Here is a 23,902-nt window from a genome sequence, read left to right as displayed (position 1 = left end):
TGAGGAGGTCTTCGAAGTATTCCGCCCACCAGCCCACAACGTCCCGAGTTGAGGTCAGCAGCACACCATCCCCACTATAAACAGGGGTTAGGGTAACCCTAACCCTGCGCTTTGTCTGGTTCCTCACCTAGGACCTGTCTTCCTTGGGTGACCCTACCAGGGGCATAAAGCCCCAGACAACATAGCTCCTAGGATCATTGGGACACTCAAGCCCCTCCACCATCATAAGGTGGCAGCCCGAGGAGAGGCTCCAAATCATAATGCAGCAAATAAAGCGGCTGCTTCCTTCGTCTTTTATCTCTTAAAACGAGTACACAAACCATCACTACTGCTACTACATCGTCATCCGTGTTTGCTTATTCTAAATTCCCGTATGCTATGTTGGGGGTTTTACTGGATTATCCTCTGGAATTGGGATGTTTGTGACTGGACTGGGTTCCTGCCATGTGGCTGGAGACACGAACCGATCGAACCTTTTGTACTTTTATGAGCTCTTTGGTCACCGAGGTTTGGAGAATCGGCCAACAATTCTTAAATCTTGCCGTCTAAACTAGACTTCAGACTCACAAGCTCTACTCATCTCCTCTCGACCGCAGCCCAAACGCTCTCTGACTCTGGTCACTATGGTAACGTTTACATATCCCTTCAAAATAAGATACAGATGTGCCACAAAAACGAACATTTTACTCTTGTGAAAATTTTAACTCACAATAATGACTAACGGGAGCCCTGAACTTGTTTCTCTGCAACTCGACGGTCCCACCTGGCAGTGACGAGAGACAATGACACCTGAAGTGTTGTTTATATGCACAGCGTTCTTGGTCTCTATGTGGCAAAGCAGTTTGAAGGCTTCGTTGCCTCATTAGCAGCCAATTGGGCCACGGACCGGTACCGGGCCGTGGACCGGGGGTTGGGGACCACTGATTTAAAGTGTTATATAGCTAAATAATTTGTCGCTATTCACCGCCATTGAGTATTCAATGGAGTATTCGCTTTTTTGTGAGGCTCCTCAAATTTTATTTTTATTATAACACACCTGCTTTATTTCAACTCAGTGGCATTGTTTTTCTTTTACTTTTTATTTTTCAAAATGGGGAAGAAGGACGGCGCACAGCGGGAGACAGCTCAGCCGAGCTCTGGAGCTAGCAACGAAGCTATTTTAGCTGCTGTTACAGCCCAGGGTTTGCAAGTCGCTAAACTTTTCGATCTTATTGATGACCTAAAGAAGTCAATGGAGGGTCGTTTCAACGCTATTGAAGCTTCTCTCGCTGCCGTGCAAAAACAACAACGGGAGATGGAGAGCCGAGTCATCACCATTGATGAAGCCATGTCGTCTGCTGACGGCCGCATCTCGGCCCTCGGGGCCTCCTGTGATGAGCTCCGGGAAGCTAAAGCCCTGTTGAAGCTAAAGCTAAGTGATTTGGAAGGTCGGTCCCGCAGGTGCAACATAAGAGTGTTGGCATCAAAGAAGGCGAGGAACAGGGTCGCCCCACTGACTTTATTTCACGGCTGTTACCAGAGGTACTCGGGAAGGATAACTTTGTCAAGCCCATCAAGATTGACCATGCCCACCGTAGTCTTAGGCAGAAACCACAACCCGAGGAGCGACCACGAGCTATCATCGCAAAGATTCACAACGATAGAGACCTGGCTAACATTCTGCAACTCCAGCCGCCTGCATTCACTCCTGATGTACAACGGAGCCCGTGTGTCCATCTCTCCTGACTACACAGCTGAAGTTGTGGCGCAACGGATGGCCTTCAACAACGTGAGAAAGAAGCTAACCGAGGCGGGCGCTAAGTGCACACAGCGATATCCAGCCAAGCTGCAGGTTGTACACAACAACATTGTTAAGACTTTTCTCTCCCCGGCAGAGGCTGAACATTTCGCTGTTTCCATCCCTGCCGCAGCAGATGTCTCAACTTAGTCTCACTGGACTTACTCGCTCAGCCAACGGAATATTCTGTACCTTAAAGCATTGCACAGTTGGTGGTGTTCTTTTTGTTTTCTCATTCTCTGCCCATATATTAGCTACATGTTATATAGTCAGCGGTCATGCCGGGTATAAAGTACTTAACTTCTTTTCAGCTTCAATATTTTCTGTTTTGCATATCCCTGTGCCGTCTCTATATACCTGATCGCTGAAACTTATAATTGTTCAGGTGTCCCATTTACACTGTTTATTGTATCCTGGAGATTCAAGGGGTTTTGCTCCTCATTTCGGAGTGGTTATGGAAGTTAACCCATAGTGTGTTGCTCTGGTCAGTTCCCAGCAGCCTCCCTTAGTTTAAGGGGAAGCACTGTGTTTTTCCACTGCAGTGTGGTATTAGGAGGTGGGTGGTTCAGGGGTGGTAGTTTCTTGGGTGAAGGATGGGGGGCAGGGAAGGGGAGGAGTGGTCGGTGGGTGCCTTTTCTTTTTTTTTTCTTTCCCTTTCTTTTTCCCCTTATTCAGCTTCGACAATGTTGTTTACATCTACCGTTTTGAATGTATTCTGATGGTGCTCCTTCCAAGCCAGCCATAAATTCCATTACCTTCACCACATGGAACTGTAAGGGTATGAGTAGGGCTCTCAAGAGGGGCAAGGTCTTTTCTCACTTAAAGCATCTGTCTTCTGATGTTATGTTCCTACAGGAAACGCATATCTCACCTACAGAGCAGAGACGCTTGAAGACGTCCTGGGTGTCGCAGGTGTATCAATCCAACTTCATCTCCAGGGCGAGAGGGGTTGCCATTCTCATCCGTAAAACCATACCATTCATATTTGAGTCTCAAATGACTGATTCAGGCAGGAGATACATTCTTACCACTGGGATCCTTAATTCTGTCCCTCTGGCCCTTCTTAACATCTATGCACCTAATTTTGACTGTCCAGACTTTTACAAAAAAGTATTTAATCTTGTAGCGGAGCACAGCGAGTATAGGATCATTGTTGGGGGGGATTTTAACAATTACCTCGGCCCTGTGCTTGACAGGTCCTCTACTAAACCTGCCCCACCATTGCAGTCCACTTCAGTTATAACCAAATTAGCAACGTCTTTAGATCTGGTTGATGTCTGGCAGCATCTGCATCCTATAGAGAAGCAATATTCCTTTTTTTATTCGGTTCACAAAACCTCAATAAGAATTGATTATTTTTTGGTTGACTCAAACTTATTACCTCGTGTTCTTAAATCTACCTATCACTCTATTCTCATCTCTGACCATGCACCGTTGTCAGTTGAATTTAACTTTGATATTCAAAGAGCACAATACAATTGGAAACTTAATCCCTCCTTAAACTTGGACAGCTCCTTTTGTAAATTTGTTTCTAAGAAAATCTCAGACTTTTTGGCTTACAATGATAATGGTGCTGTCTCTGATTCTACTCTCTGGGAATCTTTCAAGGTCGTAATAAGAGGTGATATTATATCATATCAATCCAATGTTAAAAGAGTCGGTCGCAATCGTCTGGCTGAAATTGAGAAACAATTAATCACCCTGGAAGACACATTCCGCAGCTCTAATTCTGACCACATATTTTCTTCTATCGTGAAGTTAAAGTATGAATAAAACTGCATTTTTGGTGAGCAGGTTATTAAGGATATTCAGAGGCACTTTGAACTGGGGAACAAAGCAAATAAAATACTATCTATGCAGTTGAAGGGAATGCAGGCCGAGTGGGCCATCAACAAGATCGTTTCTCCATCAGGTCAGCTTCTGACAGATCATAAGCTCATAAATAAAACTTTCTTTCAGTACTATAATAAACTCTGTGCATCTAATACAACTGCATCTACAGAGGACATCACGCACTTTATTCAACAATTGGACATTCCAACTCTTACAGATGCCGTTAGGCTCGAACTAGATGGTGATGTAACCCTGGAGGAGATAAAGGCAGCAATCCACTCTTTTCCTAGTGGAAAGGCTAGCGGCCATGATATCTTTGATATATTGACACCATATCGATATGGTGTTGCCACTTATTCTGTGTATGGTCAAGTCTTCCACTGAGCTTGGGCATTTTCCTGAGTCCCTATATGATGCCAACATTTGTCTTTTACTTAAAAAGGATAGAGATCCTACTAATGTGGCATCATATCGCCCCTTGAGCCTGCTTAACTCTGATCAGAAAATCATTGCTAAGGTTTTAGCTAATTAATTGTCTTTCCACATCAGTGCTCTGGTACATCCAGATCAATCTGGATTCATTCCAGAAAGATTCTCTTCAACACAAGACGAGTACTTAACATTATGTACTCTTCTGCTCTTACCAATTCAGCATTCATATCTCTCTCTCATAAAAATGCTTTACGCTCACCCCAGGTCTCATGTGTTGACCAATAGAGATAGATCACCTCCCTTTCTACTGAAACGTGGCACTAGGCAGGGATGCTGCTTGTCTCCTATTCTTTTTGCTTTTTGCTTTGGAACCTTTGGTTGTTGCCATCAGGTCTAATCAACTTATCTCAGGTATCACATGTGGTACATCAGAGCATGTCATAGGCTTCTATGCAGATGATGTAGTCTTGACATTACTTAACGCTAAGGCCTCCCTTCCTCTGCTTCTTGACTTACTGCAGAGTTTTGGGCAGTTCTCTGGTTTCACAATCAACTGGACTAAGTCTGCCTTTGTGCCTCTGTCTGATGGACTTGACTCTGGTTTCTTGAATAGTTTACCATTTAAAATCGCCCATGACTATTTTGTGTATCTTGGTATCAATATTACGGTAAACTCTAAGCCAGTGTTTTTCAACCTTTTTTGAGCCAAGGTACATTGTTTTAATTGAAAAAAATCACGAGGCACCACCAACCAAAAATCTAAACAAAGATACTCTGTAGCCGCCTATATATAGTCATTATAATCAAAGTATCTTGAATAGGAATCAAATAAACACAAAAAATTATCATATTTTACATTTCTTATTTCAAATTGCACTTAACATGTCCGCTTCAAAAATACACCTGAACAGCCACAACACTGTGGTGTGTGATGCATGAATGTGCTAACATTCATGCATCACTAATTCTCTTGTTTTAATGTAAAATGCTCTGTACCTACTGCCATCTAGTGGTAAGAAAATTACATGATTACACTGCTAGTCACTACTACAGCAAAGACACTCAAAGATGGCATTATTTGCAGATAATAAATTTGTTTTCAAAAAAATCTTTTAAGACCAATTACCGTATTTTCCGGTCTATGAGCGCACCATACTATAAACCGTACCTTCAAATATTTTGGACCCCCCGGAAACTTGCATATATCAGCCTCACCGGGCTACAGGCCGCTGGTATCTCTGCCGCTCTCTGTTTACCATAAGGACCCAGCAGAGGGCTGCGTCCTAATAACTGCTGGATATATTAAGGTTTTGTTCACGTCGAGTTTATGTTCAGCGGCTTTATTTCCCTCCTGTACTGCCAGATCGATACTCCTCAACTTAGAAGCTTCATCATATGAGTTTGAAAACATTTCTCTGTTGCACCTGCTGCTAGCATGGCTGCTAGCATGTGCTTGTTCTAAATGAAAATTAGCGCGTTCTTCTTTGATTTCCAATTTTGACTTCCAATGATTCACTTCCTGCTAAAGAGCCCCCTGGTGGTTGAAGAAAAATCCACAGAAAAGCCACATGTTCAAAGTGTAGGAAAGACGTAGCAGCTTATAGTCTGGAAAATACGGTAGGTGAAATTGGATAATTTCCACGGCACACCTGACGGTCACTCACGGTACACTAGTGTGCTGCGGCACAGTGGTTGAAAATCACTGCTCTAAGCTACTTTTTCAATTAAATTATTTAGATTTACTCTCTCAGCTAAAAAAAATGGATTGACTACTGGCGGTTACTTCCACTCTCATTAATTGGTCGTATTAATATGATCAAAATGGTTGTACCTCCTAAGTTCATTTATCTCTTCCAAAATATCCCAATTTTTATTCCATCCTCTTTCTTTAAAACATTGGATTCAATTATTATGCCATTTGTTTGGGGATACAAGCCTTCCCGAATCTCTAAGGCACATTTGCAGAAGGCTAGGGGGGAGGGTGGCTTTGGTCTTCCAGTCTTTCGGCATTATTATTGGGCCTGCAATGCGAGGGCTTGGACATTCTGGACGTCGGGCACTGCTGGGGCGGGGAGACCTTTTGCCTCTTTTCTTGGCTGGCCTCAGGTTGAATCCCATAACTTGTTACTACAAACTTCTGCTTCTTTGCCTGCAATATTATTTTTTAAACCTGATATCCCTCTCAAGAGACTCGCTGCCAACTTCATACTTAGGAACTCAGTTAAGATGTTGACACAAATAAAGAGGGTCTTAATTCCAGATCTGTCTATTTATGGCCCTTTGTGTCATAACTCCTGCTTCAAGCCGGGTCTTTTGGATCCTGCCTTCCAGCTCTGGTCGAGTAGGGGCCTCTCCTCTCTCAATTACATTTTTATCAATAAACAGTTTTTATCATACCCTCAGCTATAGTCTAAATTGAATCTGTCCTCAAATAATTTTTTTCGCTAATTGCAGGCTAGGAGTTTTGCAAACCAACTTCGTTTGAGTTTAAATCAGCGCTCAGTGCAGCATATCTTTTATGATCTTCTTGTTAAATCTCCTACTTCCAGACATCTTGTCTCACAGTTTGTGAATGTTCTTTCTATGTGTCTTCATCATCCATTCATATCAGAGATGCTTGGTCCAAAGATTTGGGAGTCACAATTTCTACTGCACTTTGGGATCTTTAATGCTAGATTACAACTAATCCAGTTTAAAGTTGTACATCACCTGCACTATTCTAAAGAACGGTTGAGTAAAATATTTCCAAATCATTCAAGTGCCTGTTACAGATGTGGACACCCTAAGGCTACCCTTGGACATCAGTCCTGGTACTGCCATTATTTAACATTTTGGTCTGACATATTTTGTCTATCAAACTGCATAGAAACAGCAGATACCTTCAGACTGTCTTATTGCCCTGTTTGGGGTATCTGACTCCTGCTCTGCTCTGCCCTTGCCTGTGCGACAGGCTGTCTCTTTTGGGATGGTTGCGGCTAAACGAGTCATTCTTAGAGTGGAAGTCTGCTTCACCTCCCTCTTTTAAATGTTGGCTGAATAACATGGCTTCTTGTTTACATCTCGAAAAAATACGTTATACTCTCAATAATAATGTACCCAGATATGTTTGGGTGTGGGGGCCATTTCTTGAACATCTGAGTGATTCCACAGGTGTAGGTCACAGGTAGTGGCAGCCTTGCTCCGGCTCTGTAGCCCTGCTACCTCCCTGCCTGTCAGAATGACTGTAGGTTGGCCTGCCGGTTGGTGCTCAAATGATTTAATATACCCTGATACATTAATTCCCAGCAGTCTGATGTGGAGCTGACTATTTTATTTAGTGATTTTGTTTTTTATTATGTGTATGTGTGTGTATATATATATATATATATATTATTTTCTCCCTCCTCTGCTTCCCCCATCTTCTTTTTTTTCTGTTTTTTTTCCCTTAATATTCTGGGGTGGGTTGGGGTATCACCTTTTCTTTCTGTTAATCGTGACTGTTTATTTTCTGGTAATATAAATGACGGTTGGGCAGTTGCAATCTGGAACCTGTCTGCAGCTGTGATCTTACTTGGACTCATCAACGGATTAAGATGATATTAGAAGATCCCAGTGTTGTCAGCATCATCCCAAACTAACTGGTTATAGCAGACTGTTTGACAATTCGTATGTCAATATATGTTGATGACTGTCCTGCAGTTTTGTTAATTTGTTATAAACAATAAATATATTAAATTAAAATGCATCAACACGACGAATCTAGTATGGCATAAAAACAATGCCATACTTGACGGAGTTTGGCTACATCGAGGAGTAAAAAAGACATATGGAGGATCAGATAGCAGGTAAAGCAGCGCACAGCTACAAACACTCACCCGGATTAGCATGACGGTCAGAAAGCTAAACAAATAACCCGTAAAATTATTTAAATCTTGGAGCTGCGATGTAAGACGCTGGTTCTGCTCTCGCTGTTGAACCGCTGCTACGCTACAGGTAGTAATATTTGACAGACGGAGCGCCGCTTCTGCTCCACCTGGTAGTGACTCTCACACTGAACCTCTGTTTAAAGCTGCAGCATCTAACCTAAAAAAAATAATTTTACATACGTATTAAAACTTTCGCTGTCCTAACATGAGACAGATAATCTCTAAAGAAATAATCGATCTCCTCCCTGTTCTGCTCAGTCAGAAACAGCCAATCAGAACTAGCAGTAATCAGCTAGCCGCCATGCTATCAGGACGTTTTCATGCAGTAATTCAGGATTGTTTATTGTAATGGAAACTGTATTTGCCTTTGAATGTAAAGTTTTATGACTTTTTTGGCAATCTTGTGAGGTTTTATTTTGGCTCTTTGCATTATTTAACCTCTTCAGAGCCTTCATATGTTTTCAGTCTGTTAAAGATAGTATTACTGATAGGAGTACAATTTGCACAATGCCTGTTTTGTTTTTTTCTAGGAAAAAGTTATTAAAAAGTTTTTGTCTAAATTAAGGTAAATTTATGGTTCCTTTTTCCACATAATGTAACCTGTAGTGCTTATGATTAAAAAAATAATTATATGATCGGTATTGGTGAACGGTATCGGTGATCGACCATCATGGGTGATTGGAATCGGCAGGAAAAAACCTGATCGGCACATCTCTAATATATATGTATGTATATATATACATACATATCATGTATCCAATATATATTATTCAGTATTAATCATTATTTATTTGTGTAATTATTAATCATTATTTGTGTTTGTATAGTTATATAAATATGAATTGATATTACTAAATTTATTAAATAAATTATGAACGTCTGTGTGCTTTGTAATATGCTCATCATACATCAATATCAGAATATTCCATTCCTATTCTATTGTTATAGCCACTAAGCATATTTAAATATGCTGAACTATGTATTAAAAACATACTTAAATAATACGATTGTTTATAAATGTGGCTTTGATAACGTTTGAATATGGTTTCCAGTAACAAAAAAGCGTGTTATGATCGATTAAATGCGCTGATACGTCATTGTGCTGCTAAACACATAACGCTGAGTGGAGCGGTGGACCGTTCCAAGATGGCCGCCCTAAATCTCATCAGCGACAATAGACGAGAGCGGTCCATGAGGCATCTATTCTTATAGAATAGACGCCTCATGGACGTCTATTCTATAAGAATATTCTATAAGAATAGACGTCCAAATTTGAAGGATGGGTCCGGTGTATCCTTCACGGCCCACGATATCCCATAATTCATTGCGGGTTCCAACTGGGCATTCAGGCAGAGCGTCAATGGACCTTACCAAGCTCCGCCCAGAAACGCCCTCGAAAATCCCACGTTGGCTGCATGTCTCACAAACAAAGCCTCGCGGAGCTTAGTTTCTATGTAAACATGGCATCTTTCATTTCGACTGACTCTGCAGAGTATTTCTGAGTCGATTAGTTTAGCATTTCTGCCGGATTTTCACAAAATATCAGCCACGACAATGGACAAGGGAACCAACAAGTTCATGTCATCTTTTTTGGACGACATCAAGGTGTTTGTTCTTGCAAGGCTGGGTTAACTGACAGGCTTCAAGGTGTAGAAGTTGTATCGGTACTGCCATTATGCTGTAATTATCTAAAAGGTTTTCATAATGGATGTGTTTATTATTGACTTTTTTTTTTCATTCACTAAACACAAAGAAAGCAAAGCAATAATACTTACACCAGCAGACACTTTGTTCTTATTGATCCTATGACAGTTGAGCTGCAAATGCGGTCGTTCACAAGCTTTGATCCAAGCAAGACATTCCGTTTCAGATTTTGGAAATCTGTGAATTTTAGTTCCACAAATATGATCAGGATACCCGACATCGTCTGTTCAGATACCCCACTGATAGTGGGGAACCATTCTTTTTCAAGTCCTGACGCAAAAACTTTTTGCCGGTCTGCTAGTCCACAATGTACATTAGCATGTTTACTACTGTAGCTTGTGTTTGAGAGACGGTCACGCACGTGGTAGCTGTGCTGTGACGTGAAATGGGCATTAGCCAGTAAAACGCGACCCCTGTGGTAAGGTTCATGGCGGTGAATAACGACAAATTATTTAGCTATATAACACTTTAAATGACACAACGTGATTTTGTACAACGTTTTTAGGCGAGAATGTAAGTGTGTAAATCTCAAATATCTGCTCGGTTCATCAATACATCACCTAAATGCAATATTGCTCTGACGTTTTCGGACCTGTCTGCTACCGCTGCGTTAACAGCTCGCTCCCCTCGCCAGCTGTTAGCTGGCCAGGCGCTCCAGGTTCGGTATACAGAGAGAAAACGCCTAACTCCTGGCACATTGTTATAAAAACTCCCTAGCTTTCCCCAATGAGTGGGAGTTAAACACCGATATTATTCAGACAGGTCTGGTTGAATAATGTTTGATTTCTAAAGTATTTCAAAGCAGAGCACATCGGTTTGATCGATTAATTAAAGCTAAGCCTTCAAACATAATGGGTTTATTTAACCATAATGTCCTATCTGCGATGTGGAGCGTATTATATTTGTAAATTAATAATTTGCTTGTATGTATTTCTTGTAGAAAAGTGCGGTACACATTTGAACATTTTGGAATCAAACTAAGAGATTTCCTTTTTACTATGGAACATCCTTTACTATAAAAGGTGAAGAATATAGAAATCAGTAATACATGACTGAAAAACAAACTTCAGTTGGGTTTTTTTTCTTCTCCGCTCTCTGCTTCACGCTGTCACGGTTGCTTGGCAACATGAGTTACGCTGAGGTGGGGGCGGGGACAGTTGGTGAAGGCTAGACCTGTCCGAATCCACAGATATTTTTCTTCCGATCTTAGTTTATTCCTGGCCTTCAAAGGACCCGTCCTACGTAGACCAGTCCTTCGAAGGATGCAGACCCTGAATTCGGACACGAGTTTGTTGAATTCGTTAACCAGCGCACCTCTGTCGAGTGGCATTAAGCGCGGAAAATACCAAATGTGTCTGGAGGAAATATGTGTTAAAAACTGTGTAATCCTCCGCGTGTGTGTGTGTGTGTATTAACTAGCATTCAAGCTAAAGTGGAAAAACAGCAGATCTTTGCACCAATGTTATGAGGTCCACGTTAATCTGCACCACACGTCTAGTGACTGCAGATGATTTATTTACCCAGCACATAATCAGTGTTGTCGATGAGGGGAGGCAATGTAACTCTTAAATATATATTTTGTTCCAGATATAAAATGTAAAACTAAGCTGGGTAGATCACAGGCCGAAGGAGGATATAAACATAATTTCTGTGTTTTTATTATTTGGTGTGTATGCGTCTTGTACTTAGTTTTATTCCGAATTAGATTTAACATGCCTTTTGCTGTGTTATATTAAATTAAATTGGTGTTCTCCTAACATCCCATGTATTCCAATAAACAGAGACAATTCGCTGTCAGAATGTCAACAATTTTTGTGCATTAATAAGTTGTATGACAGACTTTATTAAATGCAGCGCAGCCATAATGTGTCCACCGAACTGCGCAGGTCACTGTGCTCCTGAAATGATAGGATATGATTCATGTACACCGTGTTCCAAATAATTATGCAAATTGGATTTAAGTGTCAAATATAAATGTTTTTGTTGTGCTATTAAATTCATAGATGGTATTGTGTCTCAGGTTTCTTTGAATCACTGTAATTAATTTGAGAGAGCTGGGTTGATTAGTTTGTCTGGTGAGCTCAATTAAAGGAAACCTACTTCAGAAGGATGTTCCACATTATTAAGCAGCCTCAGGTTTCAAGCAATATGGGAAAGAGAAAGGATCTCTCTGCTGACGACAATCATCAGATAGTGTAGTGACATATGACAAAATATGAAAACATTAGATATTTAATGAAAACTGAAGAGATTTGTGGCTGATTCAGAACAAAAATGAGTTTATGCAGATAAAGGCATAATGAGGAAGGTTTCTGTTAGACATTGATTGGATTGAGAGAGCAGCTGCTAAAATGCCCTTACAAAGCAGCAAACAGTTATTTGAAGCTGCTGGTGCCTGTGGAACCTCAAGGTGGAGGATCCTCCAGAGGCTTGCGGTGCATGAATCTACTGTTTGGCCACCCCTAGCCAGTGCTCACAAGCAGAAACTGTCCCAGTGGGCCCAGCCGTACATGAAGATTAATTTTCAAACAGACTTGTTCACTGGAAAGGCTGGACCGCAGTAGTGGATCATCCACTACTGTGTCCATCTGGACTCCAAATGGACACAAGTAGTGCAGGGGTCCACAAACTACGGCCCGCGGGCCGGATCCGGCCCGTCTCCACATTTGGTCCGGCCCCCTGAACAATACCAAAGAGCATTCAGATTTTTTTTATTTCCCGTATTTTCCGGACTATGAGCCATTTATATGTGGAGTCCCACGTTACAAGCCACTCTTCTTAACATGAGGCGACCGACTGCTAATGAGGGAATGAAGCTTCAAACTGCTTTAACACGTAGAGACCAAGCAGGCTGTGCTCAATCAACACACCTCGGGTGTTATTGTCTCTCATCATTCCCAGATGGGACCGTCTCTTGCAGAGAAACAAGCTCAGAGCTCCCGTTAGTCATTATTGTGAGTTAAAATTTTCACAAAAGTAAAATGTTCGTTTTTGTGGCGCTTCTGTTATTTTCAAGGGATATATAAAAGCAGGTCGTATTCTCGTTCCAAGTCAGAGAAAACCCCACAGGCTGTGATAAAAGGGCCTAGACAATTCAAATTGGGCATATTCAGTATTTAGTGGGAACACCAACATGCAGAAACCTTATCTGACGGTCCACCCTCCCCCTCACCACCGGGCCGCAGCATAATCTCCACATCTTGACCGTTGACCAGGTTGGGGACCACTGATTTAGCACATGCTAGTAGCAACACAAAGGATCAGCGTTTTACTGTTACAGTTACCGTTCGGAAACGACCGTAATCAGTTCAGTTAAATCTAATCTGGGCAACTTTTTCTTTTTCAACCGTAATAAATGTGATATTCAATTGACCTGTTATTACTCTTAATGTTGGGTGTGTCCCCCTCTGCTGCTGCTGCATTGTTGTGGAAAACCTGGAGTGGCACGTTTTTATGTGTATGTTTTCTGGTTTAAAAAAAAAAATACTTTGGGGTTGTGGCTTATAGTCCAGTGCGGCTCATAATTCGGAAAATACGGACTATAATCCTTACTGGATTTTTTTTTTTGTGAAGAACCCAAAGGGGCTTATTTGGTTATTATTAATTTAATTAATAGTGTTATTATTTATTTCCTGACTTTTGTTCTGTGAAGAACCCAGAGAGAGTTATTTGATTGTGCTTTCTGGAAAACAATACATTTTTACATTTAGGCTCTCCTGCAATCGTCACACTTTTTCTGTTACAAACTGACTCCGGCCCCCAGCAGAGAAGGAAAAAGTTATGTGGCCCACAGGAAAAAGTTTGGGGACCCCTGCAGTAATGGATTGGTGGTGGATGGTCACCACGTCCCAACATGGCTGTGACATCAGCAAGGAAGTAGTGGAGTCATGTTTTGGGCCAAAATCATGGGGAGGGAGCTGGTCGGCCCGTTCAGAGACCCCGAATGTGTGACCTCAGCAAAGAATGTGGACTTTCTGACTGATCACTTTCTTTTATGGTTCAAAAAGAAGAGCCGTACCTTCAGTAGCAAAATCATATTCATGCATGACAATGCATAGTGCAAGGAATACCTCTGTGTCATTGGCTGTTATGGGCATTAAAGGGGAGAAACTCATGGTCCTCCATCCTCCTCTGACCTATTGAGAACCTTTGGAGTTTCCTCAAGCAGAAGATCTGAGGTTGGGATGCAGTTCATATCAAAACAGCAGCTCTGGGAAGGTATTCTGACATCCTGCAAAGAAATTCAAGCAGAAACTATCCACATACTCACAAGTTCAACATGTAACTCAGTCTGTTAAGATGTTTTTGATTGAAATAGATTTTGATTTTAGTATCTCTGATCACTTAATGCTGCACATTCAAAGAATGACCATTTGCAGTTTTTTATAATCCAGAAAATGTTTAGAAAATCTGCTGTGGATAATAATTTGGAACAGTGCATTTTGAGATTTTTGTTGGTGAAAAAAATACTGTTCTCATTGGGAGCTTTGTTCAGTCAAATTTCATTTATACTGTAATAGTTTATGGCTTGAAAATTATACTGACCATCGTCAGATTTTAAGAAAATCTGAGAAAATATCACTTGCATAATAAGTGATATTTTGTGATATCTGCTGCAGGACAGGACCAATATTACACCATTATTCCACAGTTTCAGTCTCACATAGTATCGCTACCAACATCTATTTAGCAGGTTTAGTAATAGTGTTTAAAAATAGTGTTTAAACTAAAATATTTTAAAGTAAAAAAGCCCACAAAACAACGTATTTTGTCCTGAATAACCGACAAACAATAACTTAACGACATTGCAGACGGCAAATTAAAGCCATTTATAAATATATTTACAAGCTGCCTGTCATTAAAACAAAACCATGAAGTGATACAGCAGCTTAATGAAAGCCAGGTATAAAATAAATTAAATAAAACTTACTGAAATCTGCGATGAAATAAAACGCATAAAACAAAACTTCCACAGGTAGGATGTATTTATAAGAAATCTGAGTAAGCAGTATGTGACGTAGCATCGATGTGCGCATGCGCATTACCACAAGGTAGGGTGGATTTACGGGTAGCAGATAAACAGAACACTGGCTTAAAAAAAATTAAGCGTTTTTTTTTTGTTTTTGTTTTTTAATAATTATTTTCCTAAAAACTTAAAACAAGCAACTCTTAGCCTGGTGGGGGGGACAGTAAAGCATGGTGGGCCGCCAGGCTTATCATACACTGGGGGAACCCTGTTATGTATACCTCACAGAAACAAGTTGTCTGTGCTGTTGATTGTGATTTCTGTAATATATAGAATAACCTTAACAGTATATTTTTTTTCTTTCTAAATTTGCAACCTTAGGAAACGGGTTTCTGGTTTATTTTCCATCATGTACCCACTGGCGCTTCAGAGGGTCTTTACTCTCCTGGACACACTGAACACACACCCATGGGACAGTTTACCAACAACAGAGCCCACTCCAACTACAGGGTAAGCCTGAAGAATAGACTACTGTGGGGAACAGTGATGTTAAAACTTCAATTCAAACTGGAAAATTTGCATTCCCTGTGAAAATGCAGTGTAAATGCTGTTTGCTGAATGCTTTTGGTGAAAAGTGAAAATGTGTTTGAAGGCAACTGAAGAGGGCTTGCAGAAATGTAAGCAATGGGCAGAAACACCAGACACACCATAATCCTGCAAAATGCCTAAATGGGATATTACAGTAGAAAATTGTTGTAGACAAGTAAAAACTTTTGAACAATGCAAAAATCTCACACAGAGTATTGGAAATTGGTGTAGAACAGTGCTTACAAAGCTAAACTGTAGGGGTCACAGCAGTTTATAAGGTAAAATTTGAATACAGGCTAAAAGTAGCATAAATACTAGTAATCACATCTAGGCTAGCACTTGTGTTTTGATCTACAGTAACATAGTTTATGCTGAGTTAAAAAAAAACATGCAAAAGCTAATATTAGCTAAAAAGTTGAGAATTATATTGTAATTTTCAATTCTGCCACAGGACAGCGCTGGTCTTATTGTCCTGGTATTGGAACAGCAGTAGTAGAAATAGTAGTAAAAGTAGCATTACCAGTGGAAGTAATATAGAGTGAAATAACTGCCATTGCTCCCTTAAAAGGTAGCATATAGCTGTAAAAGAGCCACGGTCTTCACAAGAAAGGTGGTAAATAGAGTGGCACTTGTGTGTGTGTGTGTGTGTGTGTGTGTGTGTGTGTGTGTGTGTGTGTGTGTGTGTGTGTGTGTGAATGTCAGCCCATGTTCATCTGGATGAGGGGGAGACAGGGCGACCAGCTTATTGCAGAGCTTTAACAGGCAAGACGTGTCTCCGAACAACTCTCAGTATCTCAGAAACCGTAAAACCATGGGTTTTATTTACCGACTGTTTTTATATTTTGTGTTTTCAAAATATAATATTAAAGGCACAAAATATTAAAACCAAACATGGTAAATTTGAAAAACAAAGAAAATTGTCTTAACTTTGACTGTCCCCTCTATCTCGGAAACTATAAGGGCTATTAGCATACACCAGTGGTCCCCAACCTTTTTATTACCGCGGACCGGTCAAGACTTAGAAATTTTGCTGAGGCCCGGGGGGAGGGGGAGGGTGCAGAAGCCTTATCTGCCCCAAATTGGGCATATTTTGGCATATTCAGGCATGCATGCTCAATTTGGGTTGTCTTGACCCTTTTATTGCAGCCTGTAGGGTTTTCCCTGACCGGGGAAGAGAATACGACCTTCTGAATGTGACAGGTAGCCAATCAGAAAGCGCGGTGACGTCAGAGCAGAGGGGAATCCCAAACAGCTGACATACCGTGCAGTCCGGTGGATATCAGAGATATGTGGAAATGTTTATTATTAAATCTAAAGGTCATTATTATGTTTATTCAGTTAAAAATGTTAACTACGAAAAAAAACATATTCACCTCCAAATCATAGTGCAGCAAATAGAGCAGCTGCTCCCGTCGTCTTTCATCCACCGCCTTTTCTTTTTGTTACATCTTTTATCTCTTAAAATGACTCCACAAACAATCACTATTGCTTCTACATCGTCATCCGTGTTTGGTTATTCTAAATTCCTGCTATGTTGGGGGTTTTAGCTCTGAGCTTGTTTCTCTGAAATGAGACGGTCCGATCTGGGAGTGATGAGAGACAATAACACCCGAGGTGTGTTGATTGAGCACAGCCTGCTTGGTCTCTACGTGTTAAAGCAGTTTGAAGCTTCATTGCCTCATTAGCAGCCGGTCGCCTCATGTTACGCAGAGCGGCTTGTAACATGGGTCTCACCTACCGGTCCGGGATAAATCCATTCTCCTGTCTCTTCTCTGGGCCTTTTCCCCTTTGCAAAGAAACTTTCCAAAGACATCTGATCTGTTTCTTACTCATTTTGCTGCTTGTGGGCTCAATGTTGGCGCGCAGAACCGAGAGAATCCGGTTAAAGGATTTTCAAAATAAAAGATCCTCCAGACTCAAATAATACATAAAACGGAAATATTAAATTATTTCTTGCGCGGCCCAGTGCCAATTGGTCCACGACCGGTACAGCCATAACATTATGTAGCTTTATGTTATTAAAGCTAAAGTTTAATCAGTAATACTTTTATAACAAATTGATGTCAGATCATGATTTCGTGGTTAAAGGACCTTACCAAGCTCCCCCCAGAAAAGCCCCTCGAAAGTCTCACATGGCTGCATGTCTCACAAACAAAGCCTCGCGGAGCTTAGTTTCTATGTAAACATGGCATCTTTCATTTCAACTGACTCTGCAGAGTATTTCTGAGTCGATTAGTTTAGCATTTCTGCCAGATTTTCAAAAAATATCAGCCACGACAATGGACAAGGGAACCAACAAGTCCATGTCATCTTTTTTTGACGACATCAAGGTGTTTGAGCCATGCAATGCCTCCAACATTGTGCGCATCACAGCAAACTGCTACCGGTCGATGAGGAACAGAGCAGATCCTCAGACCCTCAGCATAAATATAGCTGTGGACGAGATCACTGACGTCTATTGCTCTTGCAAGGCTGGGTAAGTCTGGCATTCATGGTTTTGAGGATTTCTGTTGGCAAATATGTGTATGTGCCTAGGCCTGATACACGGTACTCGGAGGCTAACATGATTAGCGTGGCTAACACAATTACAGTTTAGTAAAAAGCCTTTTCAGGTGAAATAAAATCTTTAATGTATGTCAGATATGGTACACATTGCATATTGATCTGTTCAGCTTATGTAAGGCTGTAACTGACAGGCTTCAAGGTGTAGAAGTTGTATCTGTACTGCCATTATGCTGTACTTGGCTAAAAGGTTTTCAGAATGGATGTGTTTATTATTGACTTTCTTTTTTTCATTCACTAAACACAAAGAAAGCAAAGCTTTCTTTGTGTTTAGTGAATGAAATAATAAATAAATTAATTAAATAAATAAATAAATAATCATACTTACACCAGCAGACACTTTGTTCTTATTGATTGAGCTCCAAATGCGGTCGTGCACAAGCTTTGATCCAAGCAAGACATTCCGTTTCAGATTTTGGAAATCTGTGAATTTTAGTTCCACAAATATGATCAGGATACCCGACATCGCCTGTTCAGATACCCCACTGATAGTGGGGAACCATTTATTTCAAGTCCTTTCTGCCTGTCTGCTAGTCGACAATGTACATTAGCATGTTTACTACTGTAGCTTGTGTTTGTGAGACGGTCACGCACGTGGTAGCTGCGCTGTAACGTGAAATGGGCATTAGCCAATGAAATGCCGCCCCTGTGGTAAGGTCCATGTTAAGTTGTCTTAACTAAGACATTTTGAATAATGTCAACCAGGCACGTGCAGAGGGGGGAGCTGGGGGTGCTTGAGCACCTGCCCTTTTTGCTCTTTGCCCCAAAGTGCCCTTTTTGTAAATTATTTATTTATTTATTTTTGTATTATTTCCTAAGCCCTCTTCTGACACATAATAACATGTGCTAAAATTCTTTGCTTTTTTGTTTCTTTTTTGTACAACATAATAAGCCCTCCGGTCACCTTGTTACCTTTGACCTTTTGCCCGTGACGCATGACGCAGTTGCCTCTCGCGCAGTGAGATAAGGCGGCTAACTGGAGCTCAACGTAGCGAACGTTCCAGATCACAGATCAGTTTTTGGTGAATTATAAAAAAAACTTTTTTGGTGAATAAAGTGGAGTAACTTGCTCCTTGTCAGATGACGGAAAACGTTGAAGTATCGTTTCTGCTTCAGCTCGGAGTCGCGGTTTAAGCAGAGAGGTAATGAAATACAACAGACACTGACAGGCCTCTGCGTCTGCCTTTCTCTGAAGAACTACTGAGTGGAGGAGACAGCCAGGTGAGGAGAAACTGTTCTTATCTATCCATTCAGTATTTCTATCATACAGACATTAGGCTGTTGTTGTTGTGCTATTAGCTAGCTGCTAGCTAACGACTGTGCTAGCAAAGCAAGATAACTAAAAGCTTCTTCCCTGTACCGTTAATGATATCAGTCATTCTTCAGTATCACTTATGCAATAGAGGCACATCACCCGTCCAAAACCTTTCATCTCCATAATGGATATATGTCAGATCTTCTAATTTCCTTTGCTGCATAATGTACATTTCATTTATTCTGGTGTTAGGTAAATGTATCTTGAAGGAGAAAAACGCTTAAATAAAAGTCCAACAAGGATATTAATTTAGAATTAAAAATAACTCACCCTGAATTACCATGATAGATATAATGAATGTAATAAAAGTGACATTAATGAAGGGGAAGAAACTCAACCGAGACTTTAAGTTTAGGGTCTGGTTCACAGAGTATGAAGTTAAATTTGTTTCCCAATTATTCAATGGAAAAGAAAAACAAAATTGTAATCAAAACTTTTGGGATTGTAATGATTCCTTTAAAAAAAGGTTTTGTTTAAAATACTTTTTTGTTTAATTAACTCATTTTTACCAAACATAAACATTTATTTGCACACATCATAAATCTTTTGTTGTGATTTTAGTCCCTGCTCAAGACGTCATGTGAGAATCACGAGCAAAACTTTGAGTCACAAACAAACTTAGAATATTAAGAAAAGATTTCTGACAAGCGCAAATAACTTTGTTTTGCAAAAAAGAACGTTAACTTCATGAGTCAAAAATGTGTGATTTAAATTTTTTATAAAGTTTTTTTAAGCAAAACTCAGTAGGTTTTTCTCATGGTGACATTCATTAACAATTCAATATTTGCTTTTGTTTTGTTTTTTCCTGCAGTTCCACGTTAAAGTTTGATGCAGCTCTGCTTTCCTGAATGGACCGTCTTCATCTCCACTGCAAGTGTAGCAAACAGGCAGATCTTTGTTTTATAGATTACTGTACACTAAAAGGTTGCATTGTGTCCTTGTTTATATTTTAATAGTGTAATTCTGTAAAGACAAAATATGTCTGGTGGTCCAGCTCTGATTTACATATCTTGTTAAATTGCGGGTTTGAATATTGCAACACTTTCCTATAACAAAGTAGACCTGCAGAAAGAAATTACTAATAACATATCTTACATAGGCATAGTGTTATGCTCTATATGGAGATTTTCCTTAGCTTTGATTGTATATGTCGCATTTTTGTAACTTATTATTGTTTATTAAACTCTGAAAGCTGAGAGGCTGTTAATATTCTGTCCTAGAAGGTGGTTAGATGGGCCCTTTTGTTGCTGAGCACCTGCCCCTGTAGTGGCCTCTACACGGCCCTGATGTCAACTTTGTATTAAAAGTGTCATGATTTACCGAATGACACTTTCTTATTCATATTTATGACAGATGTTATGTTTATGACGGTGTCATGACAGTCTTATTCACACCCCGTCAAATAAAGTGTTACCGGCCAACCTAACAAGCAATAGGTTTTGCAATTTACTCATTTGTTTTTGTGAACAAACAGCTCAATCTCAAAGATTAAACTCACTGCATCAGATTGTTGCTGAGGTAACAAAACAATCTATGAATATTGTTCTTTGAAGTTTTACAAAGTAAACTTGCCAACAATTTTTAATTTTTGTATGCTAAAACCTTTAAATCAAATTCAGCAACATTGATAATATCAATAAATAAATGTTACATTTATATATCTGTGTTTAAATATTATCACTTACGGGCTCCTGAAGCTCTGGGGGCCTGATGGAGCAGCTGACTTAATTTGGATTAAACAGAAGTGCAAATGATTCATATTAATTTTAATTGTAGTTTTTGATTTGTTGCTTTTAAGAATAGTTGTGGGTTTAAATAGCGTTTCACTGGAGAGGTTTTCATGTAACATATATCCTGTAACATATAATTATCCATAATATTAATATGAGCTACATCACCGTGCTTTCTGACTGGCTACTTGTCACATTCAACAGGCTGCGTTCTCGCTCCCAGTCAGGGAAAACCCCACACGCTGTGAGAATATGCCCGATTTTAGATCGGAGCGGTGTTCTGTCAGATCAGCATACGCTGTCAGAATGTCATACGCTCAGTCTTAGCATACCACACATGGCAGGATGATCGGTTACGATTATCGCGAGAGACCTTCCAAGATTGTCATAAGGGGAAATTTGGGGCATAAAAAAAAAAGAACCCGGGCCGCAGAAAAATTGCCAAGTCTTGGCCAGTCCTCGGTGATAAAAAGGTTGGGGACCACGGATCTACTGGATGTAAAATGCTTAAACAACCTATATGCAAAGTTATTTGAAACAGTCCTTTTAAACAAATCACTTTCTTTCAGATGTTAAACAGCACAAAAGCTGTTTAAATGGCCAACCTGAAACTGGCCACTACCTTGTTTCCTCCCTGACGGCTCTGAAACTGGATTGTTATTAAAGTGAAAACATGAGTGAGGAGTCAGGCTGTTGTGCTCAGCAGCAAATTTGGCTTTAAAAAAACACTGCTTTGATTAAAACCGAGGTAGTATGCTTATTGCAATGTTGAATGTTCCTTCCACCGTAGCAAACCAGTTTATAGTTAACAATAACAATTTGAAGCAAAATGACTTATTCTACCGCCCTAAATTTGAAAACCAGGAAAACTGAGATGTTTGGTTTGAGATTAATTTGATCAAGTTTTTTTTAAATGATTGACAGAACTAATAGATGTATACCTTATTTTCCGGACTATAAGCCGCATGGTTCGAAGTGTAGGAAAAAAGTAGTGGCTTATAGTCCGGAAAATACCTTATATATCTTATTTTTCGGACTTTAAGCTGCTAGTTTTTTCCCACGCTTTGAGTGATGCGGCATATAACCCGGTGCGGCTTTTCTGTGAATTTTTCTTCAACCGCTATGGGGCTCTTTAGCAGGAAGTGAATCATTGGAAGTGAAAATTCGAAATCAAAGAATTAAGTGCTAATTTTCATTTAGGACGAGCACATGCTAGCAGCAGGCACGACTGAGAAATTTCTTCAAACTCATTCCCCCTCATCATAGAAACCGCACGAAGAAGTTCATATGATGCAGATGTTAAATTGAGAGCTATCAATCTGGGAGTACAGGAGGGAAATGGAGCCGCTGCACGTAAACTCGGAGTGAATGAATCCATGGTTTGGCATTGGAGCCAGAGGGCTGCATCCTTAATAAATCCAGCAGATTTGTGTCCTTGTGAAAAACCGAGAGCGGTGGAGAGACCAGTAGTACAGCTTATATATGTACGTTTCAATAAAAAAAAAACTTTTTGAGTGCGGTTTATAGTGAGGTGCGTTCTATAGTCCGGAAAATATGGTGTGTGTGTGTGTGTGTATATATGTATAAAGTGTCAGGAAAACCCAAGCTCAAGCTTCCCCAAGCTGGAGATTTTAGCTCAACAGTAACAATACATGAAGTTACCTTTAAAGTTAATCACATAAGAAACAACTGGACCCAACAGTCGACTCAAACTTCAATAAAATCAATCAGGTTGTGTGTGTTGTTTTTGTCTCATGCAAACTTTGCTTTAATTCTATTTCTTTTTCTATCCAATCATAAGAAATCAGTTAGGCATAGAAAGTGTCAAGAAACGGGAACAGCAGGCTTCCTGAAAAAAGAGTAAGTTTCCAGCTTGCAGAATTATACAAATAGTTTAGATTATTCCTTATTTCAAATGTAGAAGTTTTAAAGAATGAAGTCTAAACATTTTTAGTAATTGGTTAAAACCAAAAACAAAATACTTATATTAATATTGTTGTACTTGTAAGAATAAACAACTCTAACTTTGGTATCAAATAATTAGAAAAATGGATTGTTCTTGGTTTCTTTTAAGAAAAATGTCTGTAATAACTCACAAAGATTATAATAAGAGTAACTAATAAGTTATGGTCATAATATATATGAATGCTAAATCCAAGAACCTTTTTAGTTCACAGTGTCAGCATTAGGGAAAGATGGGCTAGCTCAGTGTTTCTCAACCTTTTTCAGCCCAGCGCCCCCCCAGCCTTTATCCAGGTCCCTCACCGTCCCCCACCAAAGAATTTGTAGGCTACTTTGCACTGACCATTATTTTATTATTATTACTATCACTATTGTAGATGTTTTGATTTTTATGCTTGTTTCTGTATTTATCACCAAAAATAATTTCCCAGAGAACAAAAAAGTCATGGGAATAGAAAATATTTTCACAGGCGTCTAAGAAAAATGCAATGAACATTCAAGTTAAAATCAGTAGGTCTAACAGCAGCCAGTCAGAGTGGAAAAAATATTCTTATTTTGTGCCATTTTCTAGTTGTTAAATATTCCACAAAATGACCAGATAAAAGATGTTCAACATGCCAGTTTAAACTTTGAACTATTTGCAAACCGACTGAGCTGCAGCATTAAAACATGGATAGAACTGTAACTACATTAATCATAACTCTTCTTCTCTTCAGTGTTTGTCAGTTTCTGGTGGTGCAGCTCTGTGCTGCCTTCAGGAGAATGGGACATCAGAGTATCATCCATAAAACTTCACCCACATGGCATTTATTGTGCAAACCAGAGCTTTCAGTGGAAAAACTAAAGTTCCAGGTCCTTTTAAAGATATAATCTATATAAAGATTACATCTTTATATCAACCTGTCTATTGATTATAGATTAATAGTTTTACTGGACAGAAATTACAAAGAACAAATCTGGTTCTTAATCAAATCCTAATGAGTCAAATTGAAAGTGTCATGGAGTCATCAGCCTCATGACATTAACACTGACATGAAAAATAATATTGAAGAAATAAATATATCAAATCTAATTAAAAACATAAATAAGTGATCAGTTCTTTACTGTTATGGTCTGTAAGATATATTT

At 39.7% G+C, this 23,902-nt stretch overlaps 1 protein-coding gene and 1 long non-coding RNA gene across 21 annotated transcripts in view; both read left to right on the top strand.

Annotated features, from left to right (window-relative positions):
• Positions 1-23,902, top strand: part of cemip (cell migration inducing hyaluronidase 1) — a 226,456-nt gene that overhangs the window by 142,801 nt on the left and 59,753 nt on the right. For 19 of the 20 annotated variants that reach the window (XM_017303981.2, XM_081604931.1, XM_017303974.2 and 16 more), the window contains one exon: positions 14,999-15,127. The exons of the other annotated variant lie outside the window; for it this stretch is intronic. In XM_017303981.2, the coding sequence (XP_017159470.1) occupies positions 14,999-15,127 (129 nt within the window). The remainder of the gene's footprint in view (positions 1-14,998; positions 15,128-23,902) is intronic. 20 annotated transcript variants of the gene reach the window in all.
• LOC145551049 (uncharacterized) lies at positions 18,128-20,017 on the top strand. The gene is made up of 2 exons (XR_014086815.1): positions 18,128-18,988; positions 19,894-20,017. It is a non-coding gene; the product is annotated as an uncharacterized LOC145551049 (long non-coding RNA).

This window comes from Poecilia reticulata, chromosome 3, assembly GCF_904066995.2.
Source record: "Poecilia reticulata chromosome 3, P_reticulata-male-v2, whole genome shotgun sequence".
Lineage (NCBI taxonomy): Eukaryota > Metazoa > Chordata > Actinopteri > Cyprinodontiformes > Poeciliidae > Poecilia > Poecilia reticulata.
Note: the sequence above shows the minus strand (reverse complement) of the source record. Positions and strands in the feature narration are given on the sequence as shown.